The 21,121-nt window shown below is 37.7% G+C and overlaps 1 protein-coding gene across 12 annotated transcripts in view; it reads left to right on the top strand.

The window, feature by feature from the left end:
• TRIP12 (thyroid hormone receptor interactor 12) overlaps positions 1-9,481 on the top strand; it is an 80,277-nt gene extending 70,796 nt beyond the window's left edge. For 10 of the 12 annotated variants that reach the window (XM_080624116.1, XM_080624107.1, XM_080624115.1 and 7 more), the window contains 8 exons: positions 374-488; positions 670-824; positions 1,312-1,476; positions 2,695-2,859; positions 6,450-6,563; positions 7,346-7,440; positions 7,636-7,739; positions 8,946-9,481. In XM_080624116.1, the coding sequence (XP_080480242.1) occupies positions 374-488; positions 670-824; positions 1,312-1,476; positions 2,695-2,859; positions 6,450-6,563; positions 7,346-7,440; positions 7,636-7,739; positions 8,946-9,142 (1,110 nt within the window). In that variant the 3' untranslated portion in view covers positions 9,143-9,481. The remainder of the gene's footprint in view (positions 1-373; positions 489-669; positions 825-1,311; positions 1,477-2,694; positions 2,860-6,449; positions 6,564-7,345; positions 7,441-7,635; positions 7,740-8,945) is intronic. The other 2 variants (XM_080624109.1, XM_080624110.1) reach the window with 2 other exon arrangements.
• The last annotated feature ends 11,640 nt before the right edge of the window (positions 9,482-21,121 follow it).

Below are 21,121 nucleotides of genomic sequence, written 5' to 3' on the forward strand. Positions count from 1 at the left end.
AGTTGCTAGGAGAAGCTCTTTCTGATCTATATTTCACAATCAGTCTTGTTCTGCAGAACATATTTTTTTTTTTCCTACCTCTAAGCAAACAGCTGTGTGCATTTCCTCTATAATATGATCATTAGGTGGTTAATACTTTTTATTCCATTATTATTCCCTCTCTTATGTGGTATTTCTAAGTTGTCTCAGTCATATTGTAAATGTTGGCATAGTTAGGTTCTCTAGATGCTTTTAGCAATCTTCCTAATAGCCAATATTGTATTGTATTTCTCAGACTGATTAAGGATTTTGATAATTCAAACTGACCTAATGGACTCTTTATTTATCTCATTCCCTCTCCTCTTCCCCACATCCATTCTCCTTCCCCCTGAAGGTTGGCACAGGCCTAGGCCCCACGCTAGAGTTCTATGCACTTGTATCTCAGGAACTACAGAGAGCAGACTTAGGCCTTTGGAGGGGAGAAGAAGTGACTTTAGCCAATCCAAAAGGTGAATGTTTTACTACCTAAACTATCAATAGTGATGTAATACTGAACTGATTTTAAGTTGACTTTAATTATGTGAATGGGTTTGAAAGAGCATTTCAATTTGTGGTCAGGTGATATGCCTCATGACAGTGTTTAATAATCTTTCTATATGTATTGAACTTTTTTAATTTCTTCCTCAACAGGAAGCCAGGAAGGTACCAAGTACATCCATAACCTTCAAGGCCTTTTTGCTCTTCCTTTTGGTAGAACAGCCAAGCCAGCTCACATTGCAAAAGTTAAAATGAAGTTCCGCTTTCTGGGGAAACTAATGGCCAAGGCAATCATGGATTTTAGACTGGTGAGAATAAAATGGAAAACGTGTTTCTGAAGGGTTAAATGAAAATGCTAGGTCTGAGGAAAAAAGCATTCAAATGTGCATGGAATTATTTTTGGCTCTAGCAGCTTGGGAGAGAGGGGGAATGCAGCTGAAGTTTTGAGGGGGAAAAGGTAGTACATGTTGAAGATTTGTTACAGTGACTTATGAAACCATAGTGAAAAAAGAGCCATTGCCTGCCATGTGTTGCAGTCTTTCTCCAGTCTTCTCTCAAGATCGTCTTGGACATATTGTTCCAGCTGCTAGCTTACTGATTGCTCTAAGGTATATGCACTAGGGGTTTCTCGACTGCCAATTTCTCAGGTAAAAACACTCAGACATGTGGTTTTGTTGTGTGCCAGAACTATGAATTGGTAAATAAATTCTAGACCTAGTGAAGAGATAAAATAGCTAAAGATACACTTTTGGAAGGTAGTTCAATACTAAACAGTGTTTACATTTGAATTTTCAGGTGGACCTTCCTCTTGGACTCCCTTTTTATAAATGGATGCTACGACAGGAAACTTCCTTGACATCACATGACTTGTTCAGTATTGATCCAGTAGTAGCCAAATCAATATATCACCTTGAAGATATTGTAAGACAAAAGAAAAGACTTGAACAGGATAAAACACAGGTGGGAAAGTAACCCTAAAAATGAAGAGTATTTCTACACACACATTTGGATTTTATAAAATAGCCATAGTTAAGTGTGCAGTAGTGCTTAATACTGATAATAGTGATAATGATTTCATTCTAATAAAGGAGTAGTTTTAATGTTATTAAATCATTGGTTAGTAATTACAATATTGTCTTTTTGTAATGTAGACTCTAACAATGGAAACTTATTATGAGATTCTTCTGTGTGATTAAACACAGGCTAGAAATGTCTAAAACTGCCAGATGTTTGCTGAAGGTAACTTCTTTTTGGTTCACTTTGGAAAGCTAACCAAACTGATCAGAGGAAAAAAATCTATCCTTGATTTTTTTTATTTTTTTTTTTTTTACATTCGAAAGGCTTGACTTTTGTATTAGTTGGTTTAGACAAACTTCCAGTTATTCTTAAAAGTGGCTTTTGTGTTGTGTTTTTTTTCCCACCCTCCTAACCTCCACCCCCACTGAAGAGCTGTATGCAGAACTGATACAAAACTGACTAAATGTGAGCATGCAAGTTCTTTTATAGATACAGAGAAGTCCTAACTTTTCAAGGTTTCGCTCATAGCCTTAAATAGTATTGCTGACTATTGCAGAGTAGTGATAAAAGGTCTTTGGCATCCATGCTCTTGCTGTGATCCAATGTTAATATGCAGTAGGTAGCAATAACCTGACTTCTACTCTTAACACATCTTTGTTACTAGTGAAGCTATTGCAAGCATGTGGACCCTTGTTCCTCTTCACCTCACTGTCTCTTTCTTGTTGGTCACCCCTTTTAATTTCACAACAAGAGTTTGAAAAACCTGAAAACCAGTGGATGAAAGCTAAAAAATGTCAAATATGAATGCAATTAACTACTTTAAAGAAAAAACACAGCCAAAAGCCTTAGCATATCACACATTTTCTCTTGCAGTAGTATTTTCTAAATCAGGAATATGCAAGAAGTTAAAGTAATTCTAAAAGGAAAAAAGTGTACTCTTATGTTCTTTCAACTTTATCCATTAAGATAGTTTATCTTAGTTTATTGATATGAAAAATGTAGAAGAAAAGCAAGGAGTACTGTAACAGTAAAAAAAAAAAAAATCAATAGTAATTTTTTTAATTGAAATTTTTACTTAATCCAAACTGCTTAAAGTCATAACTTCTGAAAAAGTCAGCATGAATGAATTGCTCTCACTGGTTTTGATTTCCAATTTTTTAGACCAAAGAAAGTCTACAGTATGCATTGGAGGCTCTGACTATGAACGGCTGCTCAGTGGAAGATCTAGGGCTGGACTTCACACTTCCTGGGTTCCCTAATATAGAACTGAAGAAAGGGGGAAAAGATACACCTGTCACCATCCACAATTTAGAGGAGTATCTCAGAGTATGTTAAAGCTAGGACTAAAACTTCTTTATTCTTCCTCACGTTGCTCCCCAGTAGTTTGCTTCCATCTGTGTTTCAGTTCATTCTTGTGAGCTGGGCACAGCAATAGTTTTCCTACTGACTGCTCTTCTGTACTAGTTCATTACTACAAAAAAAGCCTGTTTGAATCTTAGTGCATGTGACTTGAAAATTTTATAGCACAAAAAAGTTGGTATATACATGATGAAGTTATGAGAAGGATGGATAGAGCTTTTTTGGTTTATTTTGGATAAAAAGTGTTGTAGTAACTGGAGTAATTTGAGCTGTGGGCTGTGGACTTTCAGAATCTTTTAACAAGTTGCCACATCTGGGTATGATAATGAATGTTTTTGCATTAGTGATTTTGCACCTGCTACTCATGCTTCAGTGGGCTTTGAACTGTTATACTGAAATTTGCTGGGGCTAGAAAGCATCAGCTTTGTTGTGAGACAAAGAGCAGTAGTTGTTTGGTTTTGTTTGTTTTTGTTTTGTTTTTTAAACTCAAACACAACACAAACCCCACACACAAACAAAACCCCAAACCATTTAAAAAAAAAAAAAAAGGTAAAGGACCAGTTAACAAAATGGTGCCATTAATAAGTTGACAGTACACACACATTGATATCTTCTGATGTTAGAGGGACATAAAACATAGAAAAGCAGAAGGATGATACTGCTGGACTAAGGTAGGAAACTTTGCATAATGAAGTGTTAAAGGGAATAGGTAAAAAACAGCCTGGAAGAAAGATGGGGAAAGGCAGGAAGAATGCAATATTATCAGATGGAGTTGTGAGTAGGGTAGAGGTAAGAATGATTGATTGCATCATGAAAAAGCCATTATTCCAAATCCTAAATAATGCATTTTCTGACAAGTTAGTCTGCTGCCAATTTCATTCTGAGGACTGTTAAGATTTTCAAGTACTGATAAGACACAGATCTGATGCTTTGGTAGAAATGATTCAGTAAGGGGCATATAAGCTCCTGCATATAAACTGAGAACTTTGCAGAATTATTCTGTAATCCTTACAACTGAAAATTTAGCAGTTACTGTTGATCTTCCATACTCCACATATTCAGTTTTCATATGTTTTATTTGTTGAATGCAAATTCTGCTAGTCCAGAATTACTTAATTAGACATATTTGGGTATAAAGCTGTTTGCGTACTTGCAGAAGGCAGTACTAATCACCATAGCTTGTTTAGAAACAGCATTTGCAGTCTGGGGAAAGCTGAGCAAGGTTGCTTTCAAGTCTGAGAGCAAGCTGTATGAAAATCAGGGTATTTTTTTCTTCTAGGTAACACATATCCGGTACCTGATATTCAGGGAAAGGCTTGCAGGCGTCTTTGGTGTCCTGTTGTTGTCCTATCACAGACCTTTAGGAAAAGCAGATCACTACAGAAAATTTGCTCTCTGCTTCTTTCTAAACAACTTTAGGAACTATTTTCTTGAAAGGACACTTGCGAGGTTTTTCATCTTTATATTCCACCTTATAGAGGAATCCAGATCCCAGTAATTAGAACTGCAGACTTGATGTCAGAGAAATAGAAAAGATTTCGGAGAGAAAATTAGTGTCATCTGTCTCATAAGTCTGAATTGTGATTTAGAAACAGTATATTTAATATCTCAGCTAGCCTGTACAGTTCCCTGTGGGTTAGCTGCCCTGCTCTTGAAAATATAATTTTCATTAAAATCTTGTGTGTGGGTTACTGTTGAAAGTAGTTTAAGAAGTTAGAATATCCTACTGGTACTTCATGCCTCTTCTGCAGTCATGTCATTCTACTCTCCACTTCCCTTACTGCCCCAAGTACAGTTCCCACAGGAGCTGCCTTTATCAGAAAGCAGAACTACTTCAGCTACCAGTATAGTGAAAGACTTTATTCTTCACACACACCACCTCCCCCTGCTGTTTTTCCCCTGTACTATAAAGAAAGAGGCCAACTTGCGTGTTCTGAATTTGTGGACAAAAAGTTTCTGGAGTGCAACTTTTTGCCTAGTGAATTTGATCTCCTCTTTGAATCCACAAAAATACAGTGCAGTTTAATTTTGCACATGCTCCTGATCATAAAAAGTAATCACAATTTGAATGGCAGGGGGGTTGGAACTAGATGATCTTAAGGTCCTTTCCAACCCTAACTATTCTGTGATTCTAAGTAAGCAGCTCTGCTGTTACAATAGCCATAGAATATTCTATGTTACAGAATAGCCTTCTGAGCTGCTGGTTCTTACTAGCTTCCCTTTCAGTATTGCAACCTGATGTGTGAAAGTAGGGGTATGTACTTCACCTGAAATTCAGTCCCTGACCTAGGGGAGGTTGTCAACGGATCCTAATAGGCTTTCCAAACACAGAGCTTTCTGGAACAATTAACCCCTCGGTTATTGGGACAGGGTTAAAGACTTGCTTCGGGAATTCAGCTAAATTCAGCATCAGTGAGGTTTTTAATCATACTCAGATGCATCCTTAGAAATCTTAGAAGCTTACCGGGAATGCTGAAAAGAGCTTTTAATACATTTAAAAACTACTAGGTGTGTGTTGACAACACATCAGCATTACTTTCTTGCTAGTGTTGTGGCTATTCAAGGCAAATGTAATTATCAGTAGCACTAACTGACAAGATGCATTTGCCATGGGTAATATATTTAATTTATTGGAGAAATACTGGTTGCAGGAATTCTAAAAGAAATTTCGTCTTGTTTTTGTCATGTCCCCTTCCTCCCTCCTGGCACCTGCAGTGATTAATGTTTCAGTATGTGCTGTCCACTTTGAAAGGTGAATTTAGTCCTGAGGGGGTAACTGCAGAACAAAACCAAAACAACAACAACAACAAATCCCTAACAAAAAGTCTAAACTACTGTTTTGCATTAGGATTCTTAACCAGATCCTAGAAACATGAAATGAAGTTATTTATTCCCCCCTATATTAAGCTGCTTAATAAAGCAAAAAGACTAAAGTTACTTTTTGTAACTATGTATTAGAAAAGGCACCTGTATGTTTCCATGGGAGAAACTAGTATAATGTTACCAATGATGCTGTAAGGATTTCTGTTTCAGTTGCTACATTTCAACTAAATATTCATGTACAGAAAGAACATCTAGGTTAGGCTTCTAAAAATATCTATTAAATGTTTGGATTTGTTTTAAAGTATCTTGATAAATAGATTCAGTTTAACCAGCTATTCTGAACTCCATGTATTAACCTTGGTTTGTCGAAAATCAAGACAAATATGTTGTTTAACTTCTGCATGAATTGCATGTTTAGGGTATTCTAAATATGTTGTACTAATTTTCAATAATGGACTACATGAGAAAGTTGTAAAGAAAAAACTCAGCAAATTCTATGTCGGTTGCATTGCAGCAGCACAGCACTTGCACACAGTAGTATGAGGTTATGAATTAAGGCAGAATGAGGCAATGCCATATAACACCTCCATGAATCAAAGTTCAAACTCTGCCACAACTACAGTGAGCATATGGGTAGGCTTCTGTAGAGTTTTATTTTGCAGCTGTAGTTTTTTCAACAGTAGTGATCATTACATACTTCATTAAAATGACTATTTTTTTTCTGTTCCCTGCAGTTGGTTATATTTTGGGCACTAAATGAAGGTGTTGCCAGACAGTTTGACTCATTCAGAGATGGATTTGAATCAGTCTTTCCCCTCAGTCATCTTCAATACTTCTATCCTGAGGAGGTTGGTAAATACGTCTTTACTGATGCTTTTATAACCTTATATGTATGGACAGTCTGAACCTAGGTGCGTACTGGATGCAGTGCATTTGTGACAGAGTCCGGTTACATGACATTTCTGATGCATGTTAGCAAAATGTTGGTGTCCTTTAAACCACATACTTAAAGTTTTCAGTGGTGGTCATTTATCTGATGCTTTTATTATGAACAGCTCCTTTTTCTTTAAAATTGAGTGTATCCAGCTTTTCTGAGCGAAGTGCTTAAATGTATATATTCAGGTTCTTTATATTGATACAGATACTTTAATTCCTTGTTTTGCAGTAGTTCTTAATAGCTATTGAAAAAATCCAAAACAAAACAAACCCAGGACAGTGGTGCTATTTTTCTGTCAATTTGTTGTTTGGTATGATTTGATGCTTGCTTTTGCTTGGAAATCTAAAAATATGGACACTAGTCTATTGCTAATCTGCTAATGTGGTTAATCAAAATTAAGGCGCAGGAGCAGCATGAGCTATTTATATCTTTTCCTTGATAAATATTTGTCGTTGCTCTACCACGTGAGATGCTAAATGTGTATGCAAAGGCAAATTCAGCAAATGAGGTTGTCACTGGGATGAAGTGATTGCATTCAAAGAATTTGGGAGGATTGGTTGTGGTGACCAAGGTTATTTTGCAGCAGGTGATTCCAGAAAGCAGAATGCTGTACTAGTAGCCAGAACAGACAATACTTTTTCTGCCTCAAGTTCCAAAAGGGAAAACTTAGTTCCATGTTTTTTAATTTTATAGTTGGAGCAGCTTCTGTGTGGCAGTAAAACAGACACTTGGGATGCAAAGACTTTAATGGAATGTTGCAGGCCAGATCACGGTTATACACATGACAGGTAATGTGGTGTTGATCTCGTTAAAACATAAGTATTAGCAATAGGGGATACATATTTAAATAATACTGATACACTGTTATTCAGGCTAAAGGAATTATGACATTCATTTGAAAATATTCATTCTGCAATAAATATTAATCTGATGTGATTACTTTTGCCATAAACAATAGTATCTTTCGTTTTTCCCCTCTTTAGTCGAGCAGTGAAGTATCTCTTTGAAATTCTGAGTAGCTTTGATAGTGAGCAGCAGAGACTGTTTCTTCAGTTTGTGACAGGTAGCCCCAGACTGCCTGTAGGAGGTAGGTTTTGTTTATTACATACTACTATATATGAAATAAGTTCTATTAATGCATTTCAGAATGTGGGTTATTTTAGTATAGGAAAAAGTTACTTATGTATTCTAGATGTTCGTACTTGCTTGGCATTTGTAGTTTCAGAAGTGATTGGGTAGACTTCAGGTTAGAATTCTCAGCAACTTTGCATTATTCATATGACACTTCATTCATTTGACTGTTCAGGTTTAATTTATGTTACCATATAACCTATTGAAGGGCAAAACATAGTTCAAAATTTAAAAAAACAAAACCCAAACAACAGCAAAACAAAACCCAACCACTTCCCCCTCTTCCCCCCCCCCCCCCCAAAAAAAAACCAAAACAACAACCCAAACAAAAAAAAAAACCCAAACCAAAAACCCCAAGCAAAAAAACAACCCTGTAATATGGTATTAATTGGCTAGAGGTGCATCAAATTATGACAACAAACAAAATGTTGCATTGCTACCCAGAAACGGTAATCTCCTTTCTAGAAAGGAGACTTATACTAGTGTAATGATAAACTTTTAATTTCTCTCCCTTTTGAATTTCAGAAATTAGGTGAAATGAAGTGAGGAAAACTGAGGAATTTGCTGTCTTTGCTAGGGACCATTATAGAATACACATTTTGCTGTAAGCTCAGCTAAATACTTTGCAAGTAAACCCAGAATTTATGCATATGATCCACTACTTGTGTTCTTCGGGGGTTGGGAGAAAAAATTGAAAAAAAAAAAAAAAAAAAATTTTTTTTAAATTTTTTTTTTCTTTGGAGATGGGGAGACATGATGCAGACAGAGCTGAGAGTATGGAGTAAAATAAATAAGGTACCAGTCATAGATAATTTCTGGGAATCTTGGAAAATGTGTTTGAAACCAACAAACTTTTAAAAAGACTGCTGTTTAGAATAGGGTTTTTTACACATACAGAACACAAGAGTAAAGTAAAAGTAGATGCATCTCGCTGATTTGTTTGGAGTATTTTTAATTCACCTTGGAAAACTGATCTACAGGCAGGACTTCAGGTATATTTTTTTTTACCTTTCTACATGGCCTTATAAAGCCATATTCTGAACTTGAAAAATGGAGCTGTCAGGTATGAGATGCATGCTTCTGTCACTGGTAGATGTCTACAGTGTTTCTGTATGCTTTCAAGAGGAGCAACCTTATTCTGAATGTCTTTTCTCATTGACAGGTTTTCGAAGTTTGAATCCTCCACTGACAATTGTACGCAAGACATTTGAATCTACAGAGAATCCAGATGATTTCTTACCCTCAGTAATGACTTGTGTGAACTATCTCAAATTGCCGGACTATTCAACTATTGAGATAATGCGTGAAAAACTCTTGATAGCTGCAAGAGAAGGGCAGCAGTCATTCCATCTTTCCTGATCACAATAAAAATACAATGTCTGCCTGTTACAGCAAAAGAAAAACTCATGATTCTTTTCTAAATATATCACCTGAGTCAAGGAAACGTGTTACGCCTTCTTGTTGTAGAAAAACGGCTTGCAGATTATAAGCAAAGACACTTGGTTGATACTCATTAAAGGCCCCTATGGACTTAAAGTGATCCGGCCCTAAAAGTTGTTGTGACAAGGTTTCTTTAGCAAGTTCTTGTTTAAATTATCATTTATTTGATGAGTGAAGTTTTTAACTTGCTTTGCTGTGTGAAATTTAAAAAGGGATGTTTTTCCAGGCTGGAACAATAAATGTCGCTGTGCAGTTTAATACTGGGCTGTGTGTATCCATCTAGCAAAGTCTGAAGTTTTTTCTCCAAAGACAACTTTTGTACATAAGTACAGAAATTAAATACACCATGTATCTGATGAATCTAGTTTAGTAGACTAGTTCTGTGTATCCTCACCTGCCTCTAATTTTGCCCATCCTCATGTATTGTCTGATGTGCAATTCACTTGGTTCTTTTTTGTGTGCAACATTCAACAATTGTTATGTTTTGGTTAGCATGGGCATTTAACTGCTCCATGCCTCTTTCTCTGATTAAGATAATTTAAATTTTACTGAAATCAAATATATATTGTCAATATAATTCAGCCTTTGTAACTAGGTAGAACCTTTCTTATAGCATAGTTTTACTGTAGTGGTAGGATAAATGGCGACAGTCTTTACGAATTGACACTCTAGAGCTGTTTACACAGTGATTCAGGCAGCAAAAGCCTCTTACTAGAGGCTAGGAAGAATTATTTCTTTTGTGTAGCTGAAGTCCAACAGCTTGGGCTGGCCAGTGTGTATTGTGGTAAAGGCCAGAGCATTTTGAATTGATGTAAAGTTTTTTAAAAGACAAATTAGTTGTTTCATTCCCTCTTTGAGTAAACAGTTTTCTTGTTCTTGATCCAAGTTCCTGGTTACTTTTGTAGGGTTTTTTTTTTTTTTCTTTTTTTTTCTTTTTGTTTGTTTGGTTTTTTTTCCCCCCGCGCTAGCTTGGAACGAAAAGTTCAGCCTTTGTCTTTTGACACAGATAAAGCACCTGTAAGCAATTCTCTGTCCAACTGTTTTATGTGCTGATTTCTCAAATCTGCAATAATTTACTTCATCAGGTCAATGTTTTTACCTGAATATAAATAAAAAAGTTTGCTTCACCTTTTTGTTCATAGTTTTGTACTGTATGCATAAAGTTCAATTGTGTAAATTACTGTAATGCAAGTAAATCATCCTAAATCTACTTGGCTAACAGCCTGCAACTTGTGGATGATTTACTACTAAAACAACACCTTTTAAGACCTCCAACTCAGAGGGAATTTTTTTCCTTTCTGTGGGTTCAAAAAACAGGCTATTACAAATATTCCTGAGATGTACCGTCTGTCTAGTTAATCTCTATGAAAATATGATAGTTAATTACTTTTATTCAACTTTGAGAAATCAAAATTCATGTCAGTGATTAGAAATTGTTAAACTCTGGCAAATCAGGCTAGTATTTCCCCTAAACTAACAAGTTTTCTTTTATCTAGCTGAAGAACTTGAACTTCCAGAATATGTAATGGACATTCTTCCAGTGAACATTTGCAGAATTACATGTGGTTGCTTGTACCAGTGCCACTGAAATGTAATGCAAACCTGTCATGAGCATGAGTAGAATGTGAAATCCTTGCGCAAAGAACCTGATAACTGAACAGTTTCTACTACCGTATTAAAACTGAAAGAAGGCGCTTCACACTGTACATATAATAATGGTAGTGCACAGTGCGGCATAGTTTTCATAAAACTTGAAGGCAGTGTTTAAACTATGGACTGGTGTTTAAATTGTTCTGATAACTTGATCAAACTGAGCACAAAAAAGTGTTTATAGTGTGTGGATAGCAATTTGTTCATTTTTTTAAGGTTCTATATTTTAAAGAAAACCTGACTTGTGTAAAAAAGAAAAGAAAAAAAGCTAATATTTTGTATTAAAATATCATGTGTATTGATATTTTTTTTACCCATGTTGTCTCCCTCTAGAATCTGGCTTTGATTGACTTTAAAATTTTGAGGAGCTTTCAAATTTGGTATAGAGATGCTGTGGAACTGGTCCAGTGGGAAAGTAAGTTGCTGGTTGCCTGTTTAAAAAGGAAGGAAAAAGCAAGTACCTGTGGTGACAATTTTTGCTGTGCTGGCTGTCATATTAAGCACAGGCTAAGGGTGTAGTTGGCCTGAAAAGTGAATTAAACCCTTTTAGGTGGCACTTTGTTTTTTTTTCCTACCAGGCTTTTAATGTATTGGAAGAGCAGTCTGTCTTAAAAGGTAATAGTAAGAATAAATTGAAGAGTCACAGTTCGCATGACTGCAGTACTTCACTAAAAACAGAAATGTGGTATCTAAGAGTAGTTGAGAACAAATGGAGGGGTGGGGCAAGACCTTGAGAATTCCTCCTTTTCAGAAACTTTGGATTAAGGGAAAATCTTTGGATTAAGGGAAAACGCACAAACCCATCGTGAGTGTTTGCAGATGCCTGTTCAGGACTATGTAGCCTTCAGAAGAATGTATAGTTGTCTTAGCACTGAACTACTTTTATTATAGCCTATAAAGTAGACAAAGGTACAGGAAGTCCTATTTTTGAAAATAGAGGCTTATTTTAACATGCTAAGTTCACCTGGTTTTAGAGAACACCAGCTGTCAGTTACTATCTTGGTTTTATGTCCTTCTAAATTAACAAGAGCAGCAGAAAATTGTGGAAAGAAGTGCCATCCAAGCACTGACAGCTGCTACTGAATTTGTGCAGTGATTTTTATTTTTTTTTAAGGCTTTTGTTTTATAAAAAAAATCTCTTGTATAGGGAACACTTGACCAATTTATCTGACATAAATTATTAATTTGTAGTGCTTCTTCTGTAGGAAGATGTACAAGAATTAATTCTGTGTGAAATCTCCATGCCGATTGCCACACTTCTAACTGGCTATTCCAGTTTTCATATGCAGGCTGTTTGCATCCTTCAATTGCCAAGATTCTTCATCCTTTCCCTTCAACCTTATGGCTTAGTGGTGTTATTTTTTTCTATCTCCTTTCCCTTACTGAGCAATCCTCTGCTGAGATGATGGGTGCCTAAGGCTAGTGACTGATGAAATTCCAAAGGTCTTTATCACTTGTGCCCTCTTTTCTGGCCACTGCTGGAGGTGGGACTGTCATCTGTAGAGTTTCTGGGCCCTGTTCCACCTGTTTCGTCAACCTGTCTTCAAATATACTGGTATTAAAGTTCCCATTGTCAGAGAAACCTGTACCTCTGTAGAGGGCTTTAACAAGATGTTAGTCTACCTAACTTCAGGGATAATGCCTTGCTTCTCTATAGCTAAAACTGTTGGTAGAATGGAGAGAAATAAAAAGCTTGGCTAAGATGGATTACAATAAAACGTTTGGAAGGGGGGCAAAATTTTCCTTGTAGTTGTGCCTTTTCAGGACTTGTCCTGTTTTTCTCATACTATGTTCCTAGTCTCTTGATAGCTTGAACTGGAAAACCTCTGCCATGTGATCTCTTCCTGTGATCTTGCAGGAATTTCACAGCTGTGTGCTTTCGACTTGCTGTGTCTCTCCTGCTGCATTGTGTTTTTTAATAGCTTTCCTCAGATGACTGTAGTTGGTAGCCCCAGGAGTAGGAGTCATCTCACCCCAGTGCACCAGCATAAACCGCACTGTCACATGTATTTTAACAGAACATTTATGCAGGTTTATACAGCATGTAGGAAACAAATTCCATCATAGCCTGAGACTAACAGGAAATGGCTCAAGGAAAAACTGCTTCAGTGGACTGAGGTAGAAGATGGGAATACTATGATCTTGTTTCCTGGTACTGAAATGTGCCTGTATTGCTCAGTCATCAAGTTGCTTTGGGGATCCAGGCGGAGCAGGACGTGAGCCTCTTTTGTTTGCTGTGTATATCAGGGGAATCATGAGATCTTGACCTGTAAACAGGAGAACTAAGTGTGTGTGTGGGGGAAACAGTGAAGATAGATCCAGTATCTTTAAGGCACTTGATTAAAATTCCAAATAGCTCTAGGTTTGGTTTGGCAGCAACATCTGGAAACTCAAACAGGAAAATAAAACCACACAAACAAACCCAAAACCCCAAGCAACCCTAAAAGGAGTAATAGAGGTGAAAGTGCCCTGCACTCCCTCACATGCACACGCTGGAATTCCTAACTCCTGTGAATTCTTCCTGTAGTCAAGAAGGAAACTGCCCAGTTCAGTCCATAAGCAGCATGTTGGGGTAAAGCAACGAGCGTGTTGTGCATTTTTTGGTTGGGTTTTGGTTTTCCCTTTGTCTTGTCTGTCTCTGTTATGTTACCCCCGGTCTCCCTTTACTCTTAGGCTGTGGCTGTCGCTAAGACCCCATTCAAGAAAGATGTAGATAAGCTTGAGGGAAAATGTCTGGGAGCAGAAAGGGTTGGGAGGATTCTTTTTGTAAGGGTAAGCTTAAACAATATATTCTTACATACCGAAAGCCAAGGCAGGTGGATGCTATGGAGATACTTGAAAATAATGTAGTTGTTATATCTCAATAGCTGTTTCCTCCATTGTTTCCTCAAGTCTACAACTGAAAGGTAGACAGAAATTTCATGAACTGTCTATAGAGTACTCATAGCTGCTACCTTCTTTTAACTATCCTGGATGGTGGGATCCTGCAAGAAAAGAAAACCAAGGACTTTTTTAGACCTTTGCTTCAGGAGATAAAACTGCAACAGAACAGCAGCAGCAGCAGTTGTGGCAAATGGCTAATTGTATTCAACTATTTTTGTGGCATTTAACTCCAGCTAGACATTGCTGATTCCTGCTTCATCGCTGTACCTGTCCTCCCATTCCTTGATTTCCTTCTGTTTCTATGGTCTCTTTTCTGTTTCATATGGTGGATGAGGTTAAATATTGAGAGGGAGAATATTTAGTGTAATAATTTCTGATAGAATCGGGGTATATTTCATAGATCTTTGGTAAAGTAGACCTTGTGCTTTCAGGGAAGAAAGCAACCTCAGCTGATGCTTTGTAGTGAGTTAGTGAAATGGGTCATCAGACTAAAAACAGAATTTAGTGAAATTCTGCCTGTTTTAGGAGCCCCAGAACTACTTTATGGGAAACAGAATATTTAGGGCAAATATCACTTATATGGCTTTATTCTCACTTTAGCTACTATCTGAGGTGTGCAGTTCTGTCCTTAAGACTTTGTGTATGCAAATGCCTCTGGCTGGCAGGTGATTGAAGAAGTGATCCAGAAATAGTTAGCTAGTCTAGGACCTGCCACTTTATCTCTCAGCGTTTTCTTCCAACCTTTTTTCACAGGTTATTATTTCCACCTATTGAAGTTGTTGAGACATTGGCCAAACAATGAAAATTTCTTACTGGATATTTTGTTTTTTCCCCTGAGGCCACTGTTTCCCACAATCTGTGCAATGCTTCCCAAACAAATGGCAGTATTTAACCTTTATTTCTTTACCTTGTAGCCTAGTATGCTTAATTTACTGTGGAAGTATTGACACTACTAATAATTCAGAAAGGTTTCCCACAGTTTTGCTACTTCTTTGGTAAGCAAGGGCACAAGCCTTGTTCTGGGCCACTAGAAGTATAAATGCTACTCCAAAAGGGAGGGAAAAGTTTTATTAAAATGGTTACTAAAAAGCAAAATTGTTTCACATTTAATAACATTCTTAGATTGGCATTTTTCATCTTACGGCCAGCAGTATCAGCTACTTCTGCTAGACCAGAAATTGGAGGTAAAGGGAGAAATTAACTTTGAGAGCAGCTCTGCTGGAAAGGGCTGAACACACTTCAGCAGTGTGGCATGGCAGCAATGGATGGCAACAGCATCCCATGCTGCATTACCAGGAGCAGAGCTGAGAGATCGAGGGAAGGAATTAATTCTGTTTGCTTCATATCCCCAGAGGAAAGGTGGTGCAGTCTCTCTGGGTTTTTCAAGACCTAACTGTATAAATCTGTTTGTTTTACTAAAATATGTTCCAATTCTAAAATTAGCTATTTTTAGAATTTAAAATCAAAACTGCATGCAGGCACTTACAGATGACTTGGAATCAAAAAAAGTTGGTCTGCATCTTGAATAGTTGCACTGTTTTGTGCTATATCAGTCCTATTAATTTAAATAAGTTCAATTGGAGAAATTTATATGCAGAGAGAAAAGTTTTCTAAGTTATCGGATAAAATGAATGGAAATTACCAGGGTCTTTGTTGCAGCTGCAGATTGTGAGTAATCTCCACTTCAGAGAACTCTGCTTCAACTGACTGAAAATTACAGGCCTTAATTACTTCTGCTTTGCTTAAGAGGGTTTCAACTTTAAAAGGTTTTTCTGGCATCCTATTTCTGGTTTTAATATTGAGAGAAGTAGCATTTCCCTGTGTTCAGGAGCTGCTACATCTCTCTGTTCACTTCTATCCCAACAGGTAGCTGGTCATTTCCAAATTTTTCCAGAGTAAGTAGTTAACATGATTTGACAGGAATTATGGAGAGATGCCATAATTCCATGTACAGGATATTCTAGAAAGAGCAGTTCTCACAGGTATTAACCAAAAATAACCTCCTGAAAACTGCCTGAAAATTGAAAGATTAGGTAGAATTAGGAATGTGAAATGCAAAACACAGGGAAAAGCTCAAGTGCTCAAGATACTTATGATCATGTTCTATAATTCTGCCTTATTGTGCAAATATTCACTGATACGTACCTGCAAAATACATGGTCTACCAAAAGCTCCCTGTGCAGCTTACTAACAGATTAATTTACCCTTGATCCTGTGAAATCATAGAATCATAGAATGGTTTGGGTTGGACAGGACAAGATCATCAAGTTCCAACCCCCTGCCATGGGCAGGGATGCGTCCCACTAGACCATGTCGACCAAGGCTCTGTCCAACCCAGCCTCAAGCACCATGAGGGATGGACCATTTACTGCTTCATTGGGCAGCCTGTTCCAGTGCCTCACCACCCTCACAGTAAAGAACTTCTTCCTTATATCCAATCTAAACTTCCCCTGTTTAAGTTTTAACCCGTTACTCCTTGTCCTATCACTACAGTCCCTAATGAATAGTCCCTCTCTGGCATCCCTATACCCCCCTTCAGATACTGGAAGGCTGCTATGAGGTCTCCACGCAGCCTTCTCTTCTCCAGGCTGAACAGCCCCAACTTTCTCAGCCTGTCTTCGTATGGGAGGTGCTCCAGCCCTCTGACCATCCTCATGGATCTTTTCAGGACTTGCTCCAACAGCTCCATGTCTGTCTTACGTTGAAGACATCAGAACTGTGCACAGTATGTGTGTATGTATACACAGTACGTATGGGCAAAGGAACAGAGAATAAGATGCTGTTTGATATCAGATACTTGTTTTTGAGACTATTGTACAGTAGAATTTGTTATTGTTTTTGACAGCTGTGGGATGCCTGATTTGAAGTTAACATAAATCCTGCATATCCATAGCAACGTAAACAGAAAAAGGTGTAGCAAGAAGCTACCAATTAGTTGAGATCAAAAAGGATCTCATTTTGTGTATCCATTATTTGGTTAGAGGTATTTTTGGATTCACCAAGCAATCTTTGTTAATGCTGTTTCATAGAAAAATGTTTATCTTAAGAATGACAGTGAAAAAACAACAATGGGAGTTAAAGCTAGAAATACAGCATGCTACAGAAGGAACATACGTGCTTCATGACCTGACAAAGTTGACACTAATTCTATAGCTATCTGCCTCTCCTCCAGCAGTATTGATCTGTTAGATGTATCTGCCTCTTTCAAAAGTAAAGTTACGGTAATGTACAAGAGAAATTGCATTATGTAGGCAGAGTAGACAGCTTTACAACAAATCCTTCAACTTGAATCTGGAAGTGGAGACTGTACAGTACCAACTTTCTATAGATAAACATAAGATAGATTATTTGTATCTTCTGTTGTTATTGTGGCTGCATACATTGTATGTTACAATTACCGTCCTAGTTCTTGGTTTCTTGTTTTTTCTGCTTCAGTAATCTTGCACTCAGACATGTTCACCTGCTGCCTTCATATTAATGATTTAAAGGTTTTATCCTTCTATGCTGGAGCTGACTATTTCTGACCAAAAAATCTAGTCTTGACAGTTGATAGTCTTGATGTAACGCTACTGATACCCACACATGTAATACCTTTAAGCATCCTTCCAAGAGCTTTACTTTTATTTATTTGATTTTTAATACAGCCATCCTCCCTGTCAGTTTGGCTTCAAAAATAAATTCTTGCATCCATACTGGATCTGAATATGCTGAAGCTTTCTGCTTAACAAGTCCTTTCTACCACGTTAAATATAAAGTCCTTGTCTTTTAATGCTCAAAAAAAGAACCTTTGTGCTCTCTCCTGTTCTTTGTCTTGCAAGTATATGTATTCTCAGGTTCTTTGCCATGATCATGCTAAGTGACAATTGCTATTTATGCTTGTGGCTTGTTGTGATGATTGGTGTTGTCTCATTGTGTCCTTCATGCTGCGTTGTCTTTCTGTAATGCCTGGCTTTGCCCCCTCTTGTGCTTTCATGGTAAGTTTTCTGCAGTGGGAAGGTTTTTTTGTCCTTTCTATGTTGCAAGCATGTTCTGTTTGATGCTGTAAGTGTGGAGTATCTCAGAACTGTTACTCAACTTGGAAATAGAAGCAAAAAATTACCAGCTTCTAGGGATTTGCTTTTTAATCTTTTGTGAGAGGAAAAAAATATCTAATTAGTGAACTTTAGTTTGATTGTTACCTAAAAGAAGTAATTTAATAGCAATAATTTTAGTTTTATAATAATTTTCAAATGGGATTAGGCAGTTCTAGTCAGTGGTCAATATAAATATTCTTATCAAATGTATTATGGCTCTTTCTGTTATTTCTTCTAGGGACCCTACCTATTTGATTCTCAATCATGAAAATGCATCTGTTCGCATCTGAATCAATGTGAGGATTAGAATAATATATAATTCTATGTAACAATGTCTTTTACACTTCATATAGTTTTAAGAGGTGTTAAGGAATCTTGACTTCATTTGCTTTGTATTACACAATATCAGCAAAACAGCTTTTGAAAGGGCAAATCCACACCTTTCATTCAGTAAAATGATTCTTGATGCAATGTAGTCTTTTTACTTGCCCAATGCCATTTATGAAATTTACTGGCAAATTCAAGTTCAGCACCCTTCTACAGAGCTTGCCTTTTTTTTTTTTTTTTTCATTTCATGGAGCTTTGAGCGTCAGAGCAACAGGGATTAGATATTTTCCATTTGCTGCTAGATGGTACACAGCATAGATGTGTGCTGTGTTGCTGCTTTCTAAGCAATGTGTCATTTGCCAGAGAGACTGAGGAATGGCACCTATGCATGTAGCTGGAGCTGTCAAATAGATGACACAGATTATTTCTGCCACACTCTTTATTTGTAATAAGCACTTCGTATCTTTTTTTTTTTTTTTACTGTGGAGTGTGGAAGAAAATTCATGTGACAGTGGAAAATCAGACACCATGAGATTTATCCCTTGCCCTATATGCAATTAAAGATAGCACTTTGGTTTTCAAATTCACAGTTTATGCATCTTCATTTAGAAATCCTTAGTAAACTTGCTAGTATCAGTAACTTTGTTCCTCTGTTTTTGTTTTTTCATACTTACACTTTTTATTTATTTATTTATTTTATTTCCCCAGAACTGATCATCTCTGATGAAAGGCACAGAACAGTTTGCACTAAAGTGATTAACACCTTGACACTGCCTTCTGCAAAATCAGCCATCCCATCGTCCCAAGAGCTTATTTTGCATAGGTACCACTCAATGTGAAAATACCTACCTGTCTGATAAAGGTCATTTGTAACACTAGCACATGCTAAAAGTGTGTGTGCTGGATGCTGAGAAAATTAGATATCTATCTTTTGAGATAGCATGCCAACTCTTTATGACTTTGGTTTCTCTTTACTTGGACAAACCCCTGTGTGCTAAGGCCCCTCTACTCTGGAGAACCCTGCAAGCATGCTTTCTTTCCTTGAAGGTAACAGACACATAGGCACTTTAAATCAAAAAAAGAAAAAAGAGGCAAAGCTGAATCTGGAATATAAATTACTGATTCTGTGTTTCCTATTTTGACTTGTTAAACTGTGCAAGAACATGACCTTTGTAGCCACTTACAGAGCTAAGCAAGAAGTTAAGAAAAAATAAACAATTTGCTGTTGCTCTGTTTTTATACTAGACTGTGGGATAGCACAAATAGTTGTCACCACTGGTGACACACTGTGTCTGGGTGTAGTCATAAAGATGATAGTAAACTCTTTAATGATTTTAGTACTGTAAGTTTCTATAATTTTGTAGTAGTTTCAGGAACAAAATAGTAATTCACCCAGAACTAAAAGGAGAAATTCCACTCACTAGTGTGTTATGTTTGATCAGCCTGACAAAGCTGGGTTGACATATTCGTGTCACTTCCTCAGATTTTTTTGAGTTGAGGTATGATGCAACCTAAATAACTTTCTCATCTCAAAGACTAAATAATTGTAATAGTAAGGCACAGATTAAGGATGTCTATATTTTGTGTTCTTAAGTTCCAAAAGACATTCAGGGCTTAAGTGATACACCCATGTTGACATAATACTGCCACTGACCTAGTGAACACCTACCAGACAGTATCTATTCTGCTATAATTACTGACAGTAATTAAGAATCTTTATATTTGTATTAGTTGGAGAGACATCAATTTGATGGGTGGACCACTGGGTGGATAAAGAACTGGCTGGATGGCCACATGCTAAGAGTTGTGGTCAATGGCCCGATGTCCAGCTGGAGACCAGTAACGAGTGGTGTCCCTCAGGGATCGGTGTTGGGACCGGTCTTGTTCAACATCTTTGTCGGTGACATGGACAGTGGGATTGAGTGCGCCCTCAGCAAGTTTGCCAATGACACCAAGCCGTGTGGTTCGGTTGATACACTGGAGGGAAGGGATGCCATCCAGAGGGACCTTGACATGCTTGTGAGGTGGGCTGATGCCAACCTGATGAAGTTTAACCATGCCAAGTGCAAGGTCCTACACCTGGGTTGGAGCAATTCAAGGCACAGCCACAGGTTGGGCAAAGAAGAGATTCAGAGCAGCCCTGTGCAGAAGGACTTGGGGGTGTTGGTCGATGAGAAAATGAACATGAGCCGGCAGTGTGCGCTCGCAGCCCAGAAAGCCAACTGTATCCTGGGCTGCATCAAGAGGAGCGTGACCAGCAGGTCAAAGGAGGTGATCCTGCCTCTCTACTCTGCCCTCGTGAGGCCTAACTTGGAGTATTGTGTGCAGTTCTGGTGTCCTCAACATAAAAAGGACATGGAACTGTTGGAACAAGTCCAGAGAAGGGCCACGAGGATGATCAGGGGACTGGAGCACCTCCCGTATGAAGATAGGCTGAGAAAGTTGGGTCTGTTCAGCCTGGAGAAGAGAAGGCTGCGTGGAGACCTCATAGCAGCCTTCCAGTATCTGAAGGGGGCCTACAAGGATGCTGGGGAGAGACTATTCATTAGGGACTGTAGTGACAGGACAAGGGGTAATGGGTTAAAACTTAAACAGGGGAAGTTTAGATTGGATCTAAGGAAGAAATTCTTTACTGTGAGGGTGGTGAGGCACTGGAATGGGTTGCCCAGGGAGGTTGTGAATGTTCCATCCTTGGCGGTGTTCAAGGCCAGGTTGGATGAGGCCTTGGGTGGCATGGTTTAGTGTGAGGTGTCCCTGCCCATGGCAGGGGGGTTGGAACTGGATGATCTTAAGGTCCTTTCCAACCTTATTCTATTCTATGATTCTATGATTAATAATACATATCACATCAGGTATTGTATTTATTTTTTTATTGTAACTTGTACACATGTGCCATTTGGTAGTTGTTTCTGAAGATTTTTATGGTATAAGGAAAAGCCCATGTAATTGCTACCCTGTTCCTTAT

The sequence above is a fragment of the Psittacula echo genome (assembly GCF_963264785.1).
Source record: "Psittacula echo genome assembly, chromosome: 7".
NCBI classification, from domain to species: Eukaryota; Metazoa; Chordata; class Aves; order Psittaciformes; family Psittacidae; genus Psittacula; species Psittacula echo.